This window comes from Peromyscus maniculatus, chromosome 8 (assembly GCF_049852395.1).
Source record: "Peromyscus maniculatus bairdii isolate BWxNUB_F1_BW_parent chromosome 8, HU_Pman_BW_mat_3.1, whole genome shotgun sequence".
Classification (NCBI taxonomy): domain Eukaryota; kingdom Metazoa; phylum Chordata; class Mammalia; order Rodentia; family Cricetidae; genus Peromyscus; species Peromyscus maniculatus.
Genome location: NC_134859.1, coordinates 7,010,281 through 7,022,473, shown reverse-complemented (window position 1 = coordinate 7,022,473; position 12,193 = coordinate 7,010,281). Strand labels below are relative to the sequence as shown.

Here is a 12,193-nt window from a genome sequence, read left to right as displayed (position 1 = left end):
GCCACAAAGACTGTAGCCCTCACACTGTGAGCCAAAGGAAACCCACCTTCCTTGAGTTCCTTTTCCAGGAACTTCATCACAGCCGTGAAAAAAGTGACTGATGTGGACAGGGCCTCATGATGTTCCCCAAACTGGCCTGGAATTTCTGGGCTCAAGGGATGTCCTGCCTCAGCTTCCCTAGTATCTGCAATCAGACACATGCCCTTGCACCCAGCTCCCCTCTTAGAGCTTAACCGGAATGGGTGTACATTGTATCTTCCTGTCAGGTGGCAAAGATGCCTCTGAGCACCGGAGTGTTTGAGCAGCAAAGGATGACCAGCCAACATGTCACCAGTGCCGAGGCTGAGAGACTCTGCTCTGCAGATACACAACTGCATTTAATTTGGACTGGGTTTCTTTTTTTTTTAAATTTATTTATGTATTTTATGTATTTGGGTGATTTGTCTGCATGTATGTCTACACACCAGAAGAGGGCATCAGATCCTATTGTAGACATTCTGAGCCAACACGTGGGTGCTGGAAACTGAACTCAAGACTTCTGGAAGATCAGCCAGTGGCCTCAGCCACTGAACCATCTCTCCAGCCTCTGAATTTCTTTTTAAAGGTGTGTGTGTGTGTGTGTGTGTGTGTGTGTGTGTGTGTGTGTGTGTGTGTGTGTGTGTGTGAAGGTACCACCAGAGGCCAGAAGAAGGCATCAACTCTCCAGAGCTGGAATTACAGGCTGTTGTGGTCTGCCTAATGTGGGTGCTAGAAGCTGAACTCAGTCCTCTACAAGAACAGGAAGTGAGCCATTTCTTCCATCCTTAGAAGGCTTTGGACAGGCGGGATAGCTCAGTGGGAGAAAGCACTTGCCATTCAAGAGTAATGACCTAGATTCAATCCCTGAACACACAGGGAAAGGAAAGAACTAACTCCCAAAAGTTGTCCTCTGACCTCCACACATGCACTGTGTTGCTCTTATAACACACATACACACACACACACACACACACACACACACACACACACACACACACACACACGCTGAGCATAGAACCTAGGGCTTCCCACATGTTAGGAGCTCAGTACACTGGGTTCATCGTTTTCTTGCTGTGTGTCTTCAAAAAGTGAAATGGGGGCTGGGGAGATGACTCGTCAGATAAGAGCACTTGCTGCTCTGGCAGAGGACCTGGGTTTGGTTCCCAGCACCCAAGCCTCTCAGCTCACAGCCACCTTGGAGTTCCCACCTCTCCAGTTCCCAGGAATCTAACACCTTCTGGCCTCCAGGCACTGCCCACTCATGGTGCACATAGGGCAAACCAGCAAACACATGGAACAGGAAGCTGGGTCCGCTCGTCATGCTCCCTTAGGATGGAGCATTTCCTGCCACTTTGCTGGCTGTGGCTTCTCCCAGTCTTAGAATCTTCTTTGTTCTCACAGGTCTAATTGGGTCAGATGCAGTGTTCCTGGATGGCCTTGTCGGAACAAAGCTGAGGTCCTGAGGCCCCTGTTAAGAACTGAGGGCATCTGATGGGCGAATCCTCCTTGTGTCTTGTCACCGGGGCCTCTCATTGGTCTTCTGTGTTGCAGGATCCAGATACATCAGTCAAGCTGCTGCCAAAGTTGACATAGAATTTGACTATGATGGGCCACTGATGAAGACAGAAGTCCCAGGGCCTAGATCTCAGGTGAGTCAGCCACACCTGGGACAAAGACCCAGGAGACAGGTGCACAGACGGCTTAGGCATCCTTTCAGAGTGTCTGCTGGAGATGTGTGAAAAATGACCCAGGCCACTGTGAAGGAAGGTTTCAAGAGTGTCTCATACCTGCTGTCGGGAGGATGCTGCCTAAGTCACAGACTGGGGACATATGGCATCCAGATTGCTCATGCATTTAGAGCTAACCAGCAGTTAGGTAGGTGGCCTTGCTGGAGCCGTCTGTGGCCTAAGGGGTGGCTGGCTGTCAGCTGGTGCCTCTGCTCCATGGTCACTGTTCCTCCCGCTTGTCACACTGGACTTTATTCTGATCTTGCTGTAAGTCTATTGAGACTGAAGCTCCCCACTGGCTTTCAGACGCCCCCCCCCCCACCTTATTCTATTGGCCAAAGCAAGTCACATGGGTCACTGTCAGTCCAGAATTAAGGGCTGGGGCTGAACTCACAAGTGACACTGAAGTCGAAGTGTAGGGCCTGGGTGTCAGAGACCTGAGATTTTGATCTTGAAGGACAAAGATGAATCGAACATGAAGAAGGCGGTCTGCACAAGTGACAACAGAGCAGAATGGGGTCTAACGGGCAAGGAGAGAAAGGAGCCAGAGACCGGAAGAGGAAGGGGTGTGGACCGGCTGGGGGGACAATGGAAACAAACGTGCCGGTGAAATCTGTTACTTTGTATTCTAACCCAATAAAAAACAATGAGAAGATGGGCTGTTCAAGCTGGGCGTGGTGGCTCACACCTGTAATCCCAGCACTTGGGAGGTGGAAGCAGACGGACCAGGGTCATCCTCTGCTATGCAGAGAGTTCAAGGCCAGCCTGAGATACCTGGCAGGTTGTTTCCATAAGACAAATAGAAGTTGTCTTCTAGGCAAGAGATATGGTACAAACCTTTCAATGCTTTGGGATTTTTCTCTCTGATTTAGCGTGTTTCCTCCCCCGACAGTGGGATGCTGTCTTGCTTACTGCAAAAAGATCATTCCTTTTGCCATAGCATCTATTTTCTGAGTTCAGAAATATTTGTCTTAATGTAAGTGTTTCTATTTCTTTTGGATGGTTTTTGTCAAACAGAAGGCGAGAACTTCTCATGCATATTCCTCTTGGGGTGGATTCTAATTCTATAGAGAAAGGCCTAGAATAACTTTTCATATTTTTGTTGTTAATATTATTTTATATTTTTGTGTGGAAATATGTAATGTCTAACAGCTGAAGTCTCTTACACTAAATTATTTTGGGGGCTGAAATCTTGCTAATATCAAAGCAACTGGCTTTCAGTTCCTAGTTTCTGTTTGGAATAGAGGAAAGTGAATTGTAATCAGAAGTGGTTCTTTGTTGAGCAAATTAATGTTGTCAGTTAAGGTTCCTGATGAGGGAATTACATCTTTTCTTTCTTTTCTCCCCTAGTGCTGGAGATCAAACTAATAATGCAGAGCCTTGTGCTTTACCACTGAGAATTTAATTAATAATTTTATGTGCGTGGGTGTTTTGTCTGCATGTAAGTCTGTGTACCATGTACATGCAGTGCCCATGGAGACTGGAAGAGGTGTTTGGATTTCTTGGAACTGGAGTTACAGACAGTTATGAGCCGCCATGTGGATGCTGGGAACTGAACCTGGTTCAGTGGTCTTAACTTCTGAGCCATCTCTCCGGCCTAACTGAGCTTTCAGAAATGAGGACAAGGGCTAGCACATTCGGCTGATATAGGCGCCAGCCACTGAGCCTGTCACAGGGGTTGATTCCCAGTAACCCATATGGTGGAAAGAAAGAGCTGACTCCTGCAAGTTGTCCTCTGACTTTCACATGTGCAGTATATCCCACCCACAAACAAAAGAAAAGAAAAGAAATAAAAACTGTGAAATAAAACAAGGGCTAGTGAAATAAACAAGGGCTCAGTTGTAGGGCACTTACCCTGCATGGCAAGACCCTAGATTCTATGCCCAGCACCACAGAAAAAGAAGAGAGGGTCCTTTATTTTTGGACATTAAATGCCTTCAGTGTAAATTTTTTGTTGCATTTGTACTTCCAGACTGGTGTGGTGGCACAAAGCCCTTCATCCCAGAACTCTGAAGTCAAAGTGGCATATCTTTATAAGTGTGAGGCTGACCTAGTGTACTTACTGGGTTCTAGGCCAGCCTTGTCTCCAAAATAAATAAGAGAATAAAATAACTTTTTGCTTCCTTTTCTTTCCTGGGTATTTAAATCTGAATCTCTGATCTGTCTGTTGTAATTGCCACTTATTGTGATTTGGAGTAGATTTTTACCAATTATCTGTATTAAGTAATTTTTTAAATATTTAGTTATAATATTGACTAATTGCCTATCAAGTTCTTGGCATTGGAGCCAAAAACAAAGCCTCAATAATTGGAAAAACATGGGAGATATTTAAGCCACTTTGGCAGGAGTGTGCCATCCATGACTGATGCTTCTGTTCTTGCCTGCAGGAGTTAATGAAACAGCTGAACACAATCCAGGTAAGTGGGCACAAGGAGATTCCTTCTACTGTTTCTTTTTTTTAAATGATTTTATTTATGTGTGCATGTCTGTATGTATGTGTGCATGTCTGTATGTATATGTGCATGCGTGGAGTTACCCATGGTGGCCAGAAGAGGGAGTCAGATCCCCCTGAGGCTGGAGTTACAGGCAGATGTGGGCCCTCTCACATGGGTGCTTAGAACCAAACTTGGGTCCTCTGTTTAGCAATACAAGTTCTTAACCACTGAGTCATCTCTCCAGCCCATGTTTTTATTTCTTAATTTCTATTCATTTCTAGTTTTCTTAGTGGCTTCTCTGAGGCTTACCACACATTCTTTATTTAACTTGTCAGAACTTGCTTCTGAGTTACTTCTCAGCCTTTTTTTGTTGTGATAAACAAACAGACATAAAATTTTGCAAACCAATTTAAAGCAAGCCACTTGGGTCATCTTTCCCAGAGAAAGACACAGAAGCTTGCCAGCACCCACAGATTCCCATGTGGTGTAGAACGAACAGGATGCAGTCTGTTTCCACAGTCCAAGCCTAGTCCTAAAAGACTAAGAATCTGGGGAGGAGTAGCCAGCCTAAACCAGTTTCCTCTTTCCCAAGAATGCAGAGGCTGTGCACTTTTTCTGCAACTATGAAGAAAGCCGAGGCAACTACCTAGTAGATGTGGACGGCAACCGCATGTTGGACCTGTATTCTCAGATCTCCTCTGTCCCCATAGGTAAGAGATGGACAGTCACCTCTCGCTCCCTTTTTGTTATGATTATCAGGCTTTAGCTACTTGTCCTCCGTGTTTTACCACCCTTTCTCACCAAGAGTAAGCGAATGAACAAGTAACAGTGGAGAGACCATGATTAGACATTGTTTTGTTGTTGCTAGGGATTTTTCTTTTAATTTTAAGTATGGGGATGTTTTGCTTGCATGTGTGTATGTGTACCACCTGTGTGCAGTACCTACAGAGGCCTGAAGAGGGCATTGCATCCCCTGGGACCCAAATTACAGATGGTTGTGAGCCTCCATGTGGATATTGGAAATAAAACCAGGGTCCTCTAGAATAGTAGCCAGTGCTCTTAACTCTTGAGCCATCTTTCCAGTCCCTAGACATTGTTTGTTCATGTTATTTTTAAGACTTATTTAATTATGTATATGTATGTGAGTACAGGTACTCATGGAATCCCTGAAGCTGGAGTCACAGATGGTTGGGAACTGCCTAATATGGGTGTTGAGAACTGAACTTGGATTTTCTGCAAGAGCAGGAAGTGCTCTTAACCACTGAGCCACAGCTCCAGCCCATTAGACATTGTTGTAAATAATAAAGATTCTTTACAGGTTTGGTAGGCAGTTGTGATGAGATCAATTTGCCTTTAATGACTCTGCACTTGAAGTAAGAGAAGTTGGGATAGGAGATCCTACAGCAACACACAGAGCAAAGAAAGGAGATTCTTGCATTTATAGACTTTAGAGGGTAGGAGTCGCTGAGCTTAAGAAGGGAATGGTCTCTGAGCTTATCAGGTTAGTGAAGGTGCTAGATAGCATATAAAGCAGTAATTTAGGAAGCTGGTCCTCTTGCCCCACCCCACCTTGGATGCTTTGCAGTTTGGGGAAGATACTCAACAGGTGCAGCCTCTGTGATCTAACACATACTAGGGCCTTCTCTCCTTCTCCTCCAGACGGCACCGGATCAGTGTATATTCATTTCTTTACCTATTTTGCAACTAGGTGAAAAAAGCTAGAAGAGGTAAACTCACAGAGCAATCACAGCTCAATGGAGCTGTCTAAGTTAGGTTTCCTATCAGAGCTTCTTCAAGTTCCCTCTACAGAGGGAACACCCAGCTGAAAGGGAAGGCAGGAAGATAGCATCCAGCAAGAGAAGATCACAAGGGTGAGGTCTCTGCTCTCACAGGAGACTCTCTGCATGCCAGACTGAGGCAGACCACTGGCCCTTTTGCACCTCTGAGCTGGCTACTCATTGCCTATCCACTGCCAAGCGGAGGTCCAGCAAAGCGGCCTCCAGGCATGGAAGGCAGTTTCTGGAGGAGGAGGAGGCAGCTGGAGCCATTATCAGCCAACACAGACAGCAGCTGGAATATGGGGATGATCTGCCCGGGAAACGTAACCTCAGTGGATGCTAGCAGCAGCTGCCTCATCTGGGCTCCTCTCCCAGCCACATGGAGCTGATACAGACAGTGGGACCGGCAGGGTTAATTTGGAAATGAGGTAGCTGCTGTTTGCAGCTTGGATGGTTATTGTCCCTTTGGTTGATAGATGCCCAGCTGTGTTCAGTGGCCTGTGGGCTGTGTCTGTCCCTCCACAGATGATACTGCTTGTCTGCTGTAGAGGAGACAGGCATGGGGAGCTGGTTCTGATGCTCTGTGCTAACAGCTCCCCACCCCCACCTCCTGGCACCCCAGGATCTCCCTGAACCCCCAGCCTTGGGTGTCCATTCCTCCTCTCCCTCCCCAGCACTTGTCCTCAGACCCACTAACTTCCTGTTGAGATGTGACCAGACAGCAGCAGTGACTCATCCTTCAGGGATGCCTCAGCCTCCGAAGGCGCCAAGGATTTCAAGACTTACAAACCCCTTCTCCCCTTGGTTTTCATCAATTGTTGTTTGGATTTATATTTACTTATTTGTTGTGTGCGCATGTGTGAGTGTGCATGTGCATGCCATGGTGCAAGTGTGGAGGTCAGAGGACAGTTGGCAGGAGTCAGTTCTCTCCTTCCACCACGTAGGTTTGAGGGCTTGAACTCAGGTCATCAGCCTTGGCAGCAAGCACCTTTACCCACTCAGCCATCTCAATGCCCCCCAGGCTGGATTCGAACTCACCCCCAAGGGCTAGCTAGCATAGGCATGCACTACCAACCCAGCTCCCAGATAGTTTTTAAGCTAATACTCACTGAGAATTTACCAGAAGCCTGGCATATTGCCAAGCGTTTCACATGTTAGTATGTGGCCATGACTGCTCTGTTACAGGGTCTTCTGACATTACCCTCCACTGACCTCACTTTAGATTCCAGAGGTCACAGAACATGCTTGGTGGTACGGGAGCCTGAGGTCCCGCCAGGACACAATAATGAGTTCACCTCTTACGTTCCTACAGAGCAGCCTTGTAGACACCTGCCCTGCTGTGGGGGTCCCACAACTCAGAGCCAGGTGGAGGGTCCCCTAATCGGAGCTCTGTTTTCATCTCTTTCCTTGGGGAGCCAGTGACTCCAGCTGCCTCTGCAATTTAATGAGGTTTCCCAGGACCAGGCTTATCTACTGAGGCAGAAAAGTCATAGACACCCAGGCGGCATGATAAGCCAGAACTCTTGCCAAAAAATGGTTGGAAAAACCCAGAGAGTGTTCTCTCCTTGAGTGATGAGCAGTGTCTAGTCCTGGGCCCTGCAAGCCTGCGTGGGCTAGGGAAGAGACCCAATTACGTTCATTCCCTCTCCGGTCTTTCTGCTCCAGCGCCCTTCCCCACCCCCGTCTGTTCTCCACAGCCAGCACAGTGAAGCCAGAGTCTTGCCTGGTGGTGCTGGATGTTTAATACTTGTCTGAACAGTCTTTTAGGGAGGAAGACGGGCCCAGGTCCAGAGCCTCAGGCAGACACATGAGGATTGTTTTCACTTCATCCAGCTTCTAGCCTCAGTGATACAAAGTCTCCTTTCAAAGTAAATGCATTTAAATTAAAAAGTACCTTCCTCCAGTGAAGGTGCTAAGACAAGATACTGGAGACTGAGTAGCTTATAGACAACAATGCTTTCTCCCAGTTTTCAAAGCTGGGAGTCCAAGATCCAGGCATCACAGATTCAACGTCTTTCAGGGACAAGGTCCTCACAAGATGGGAGACGAAAGTCCCCTTTGATTTTTATAAAGGCACTAACTCCCTTTATGAGGGCTCCATCCACATGACCTAATCACCTTCCAAAGACCAGGAGTGGCTGCAAACAAGCTCTGAATACGTCACCTCAGGGGCCAAGATCTCCGCAGATGAGTGGAAGAAACATTGCAATTATGTGTGGTAAAAACCCACTTCCCCTCTAAGCTCCCCCTAGGGCTCTTTCCTCATATGTCTTATAAGCTTCTGAGTTCTTGCCCACACCACTGGTTTACTGTGCTATTAATTCATTCAACTAAAATGCATTGAGCTGAGTGAGTCCTCAGTGGGGATGGAGTGGGTAGAGACATCTCACAGTCCATCTCCTGACATCAGTGCACTCTTCCTTTGGCCTTCCTGCTGGGATTATTGCCAGGTGTGTTCATTACTTTTCTGGTGCTCTCATAAAATACCCTGACCAAAGCAACTTAAGAGAGAAGGGTTTATTCTGGCTCAGTTTAAAGGTGCAGTCCATCAAGTCAGGGGAAGCGTGGTGGCAGGACAGTGAAATGGCTGGTCACACCAGGCATAGTCGGGAAGCATAAGATGATGGATGCTGGCACTCAGCTCACTCAGTCTGTCTGTCTGTCTGTCTATCTACCTTCCTACCTACCTATCATCTATCTATCATCTTATCTATCTACCTATCATATATCTATATCCTAGCTATCATCTATCCTTCATCATATCTATCATCTATCTGTCATCTATCTATCTATCTATCTATCTATCTATCTATCTATCTATCTGTCTGTCTGTCTGTCTGTCTGTCTGTCTGTCTATCTATCTATCTATCTATCTTTTATCTTAGAGACAAGGTATCATTGTATAGTCCTGGCTAGCCTGAAACTCAATATGGTGCCACCATTTTCAGAGTGAGCCTTCCTACCTCAATTTACCTAATCAATTAAATCCTGCAAGGCACACCTAAAGGCTGGTTCCCAGATGATTCTAAGTACTGTCAAGTTGACAGTCAATAGAAACCTTGACCACAGGACTAGCAGTAATGAATAGAAAGCTCCCTGCACACAGTAGATGCTCAATAAATGTGAATTGCCATTTCAGAGGAGGGTGATTCTAAGATGAATTGCGGGGTCCAAGGCCTGCCTTGACATAAAGGACATTGTTGTGCCCAGATCGTAACCCCCAGAGAGACCACCAAGGACGAGCATACCAGAATGCAAAAGCAAGGTTTACTTCTGCTCCAAGTCATGACAGGGAACTCATCTCAAGCCCTCACTGGCAGTGAGGCAGGGAAGAGTTACTCTTTCTTATGGAAGTTAGTTTTTATAGGCAAAACCCATAAAATTTCTTAGAGGGGAGGGGGTTAGTACGGGTCCATCCTTGATTGGTCCAGTTTTTCCCGGGCCTGGACTTTATCTTATTCTAGCTTATCTGTTTGCCCTGTCAGGAGTTTTACAACTCATCTCCGGGGTCTGGTCATGTTATCTCTGGAGAGGGGCATCTCATAGTTAATCGGTTACCATCAAACATCCTGAGTTTGTTCTTTTGAGTTCCTGGGGCTGGTGCCATCATTTCTGGGGACTTGAAACTGGCCTGGGTCTATCTATATTGAGATATCTTTGTCTAAGGCCCCTTTTTTGAGACAATAGAGTGAGGGTCTTGTTGTGCCCAGATCACATCCCCAAAGCCACCACTGGAGACTTTAGGTACAGAATGCAAAAGTAAGGTGTATTCTAAGTTTACAAGCCTCCAGGGAGGCTCTTTTAAATCTCTCACTCACAGCAGGGAGGTTGGCAGGAGTGCTCCCCTTTCTTTTTGAGGCTAGTTCTTTTTTTTTTTTTTTTTGGTTTTTTGAGACAGGGTTTCTCTGTGTAGCTTTGCGCCTTTTCCTGGAACTCACTTGGTAGCCCAGGCTGGCCTCGAACTCACAGAGATCCGCCTGGCTCTGCCTCCCGAGTGCTGGGATTAAAGGCGTGCGCCACCACCGCCCGGCTTTGAGGCTAGTTCTTAAAGGCACAGACCATATAATTCATTTCAACCCGCCTTCCTTTTTTTAGTCTTTTGGACAAATATCCTGACTCTTTGTTTTCCAAAGTCCCTGTAGCATTTACAGCCACCTGGGGAAAAGGGGTCTAAGTTTTTATCTACACTTAGGAATCGTGGTTTAAGCTTCTCTTTGTCTGTAGGGGATAGAGTCGGAGGTTTTACTGAGGTATCACAGACATGAGGATGTTCCCTAATTTCTCAGAGTCATACTATTTGGGGGGGGGGGAGAGGAGAGTGGGGAGGATCTTATATAGCCCCAGCTGGCCCCAAACTCACTCAGTTCTCTCCTTTCACCATGTGGGTCCCAGGGATTGAACTCAGGGATGTAGGCCAAACTGGTCTTGAATTCCTGATTCTCCTGCCTCCACCTCACAAGAGCTGGGGTTACATGCATACACCACCACACCCAGCTGCATCTCCTGTTTTTCATCTGCACCAACAGCCTTGCCATGCCTGACCCCATAGGGCTTCTGGCAGAATAAGGGAGGATTATCAGGGTCAAGCATTAGCTCAGAGCCGGGCACGTAGTTGATGCTCAGGAAATGGGAATCAGAATGAATTATGATATATCATTAGTTTTATTTTGTTTGCTACAGAGTCTTGCTATGTACCTCAAGCTAACCTAGAACTCACTATGTAGTCTAGGCTAGCCTCAAAAATCACAGTTCTCCTGCCTCAACCTCTTATTACCAGGCTTTTTAAAAATCATCACCATCATCATCATCATCATATTTACTTATTTATTTAATGTATATGTTATGTGCATGTTCCCATGTACACACACACACACACACATACACACATACACACACACACACACACATCATGGTGTTCATATAGAGATCAAAGGACAACTGTGGAAGTCAGTTCTCTCCTTTCACCACGTGGGTCCCAGGGATTGAACTCAGGTCATCAGGTTTGTGGCAAATACCTTTTCCTGATGATCCATCTAGCTGGTGTGTGTGTGTGTGTGTGTGTGTGTGTGTGTGTGTGTGTGTGTGTGTGTGTGTGTGTTATGTATGTGTTTCAGAAATGTATAGGTAAAACCTGAAGTTTCTATGAACATTTTCTAAGGTTACTGAGTCAGATCAAGCTATATTTACATGCTTTCTCTGGTTCAACAGCACAATGGGCATCTAGTTCTCAGGAGCAGCTTGTTGGGGAAGAAGCATTAACAATGATGCCATTCAATACATTTTTCTTAGATTCAGTTTGGGGCCATTCATTACAAGTGGATAGAAATACAATTTGATCTTTGTTGTTGTTTTAGTTTTTTGAAACAGGGTTTCTCTGTGTAGCCCTGGCTGTCCTGGAACTCTCTATAGACCAGGCTGGCCTGGACCTCGCAGAGATCCTCCTGCCTCTGCCTCCTGAATACTGGGATTAAAGGCGTGCACCACCACTGCCTGACTGCATTTCCTTTTCTTATCTGGTCACACTGACTGGAATCTACTGCTGCAGTGAGCAGCAGTGGTGACAGAGGATGTCTTCATCTTGCTCTTGACTTTGCAGAGAAACATAGGGTCTTTTCACTGTTGATGAGGACATTAGCAGTGAGGTTTTCATCTCCCTCCCTCCCCCATCCCCTCCCTCCCTCCCTCCCACCCTTCCTTTCTTCCTACCTCCCTCCCCTTTCTGTTCTGAAACAGGGTCTCATGTAACTAGACTGAAACTCTCTGTGTAATTGAAGATGACCTTGAACTTCTAACCCTTCCGCCTCTACTCTGGACCGCTGGGATTGCAGTTGTGCGCCACCAAGCCTGGTTTACATGGTGCTGGGGGTGGAACCCAGGGCTTCCTGCCTGCTAGGCAAGCACTCTGCCAACTTCAACTACATCCCTAGCCCAGGAAGGTTTTGCACAAACTTCCTTTATCAAATTGAGGTGCCTTTTAATTCTTAGCTTTTTGGTTAATTATCGAAAGCTGTTGGGGTCCAGCCCCTCGATAGCCTTCTCTCAGAGTTCCAGAAGAGATGCCACTGGCAGCAGATTAATCTGAGGGATTCACTAACAAATCTATGCACACGGAACACTTTAGTCTGTACACTTTGTTCTGAGTCAGTTCTCTCTCTACACAGCTCCTTTTCTGCTCCCACGCTTAGCTCCTTTCTTACCCGATTCCCTCCACATCTTTCTGCTGTCCCCTCTAAGT

General features: G+C 46.4%; 1 protein-coding gene across 5 annotated transcripts in view; it reads left to right on the top strand.

Annotated features, from left to right (window-relative positions):
* Nucleotides 1–12,193, top strand: part of Abat (4-aminobutyrate aminotransferase) — a 114,424-nt gene that overhangs the window by 69,506 nt on the left and 32,725 nt on the right. For all 5 annotated transcript variants that reach the window (XM_006992123.4, XM_042283552.2, XM_076577898.1 and 2 more), the window contains 3 exons: nucleotides 1,570–1,667; nucleotides 4,133–4,162; nucleotides 4,773–4,890. In XM_006992123.4, coding sequence (XP_006992185.1) covers nucleotides 1,570–1,667; nucleotides 4,133–4,162; nucleotides 4,773–4,890 — 246 coding nt within the window. The remainder of the gene's footprint in view (nucleotides 1–1,569; nucleotides 1,668–4,132; nucleotides 4,163–4,772; nucleotides 4,891–12,193) is intronic.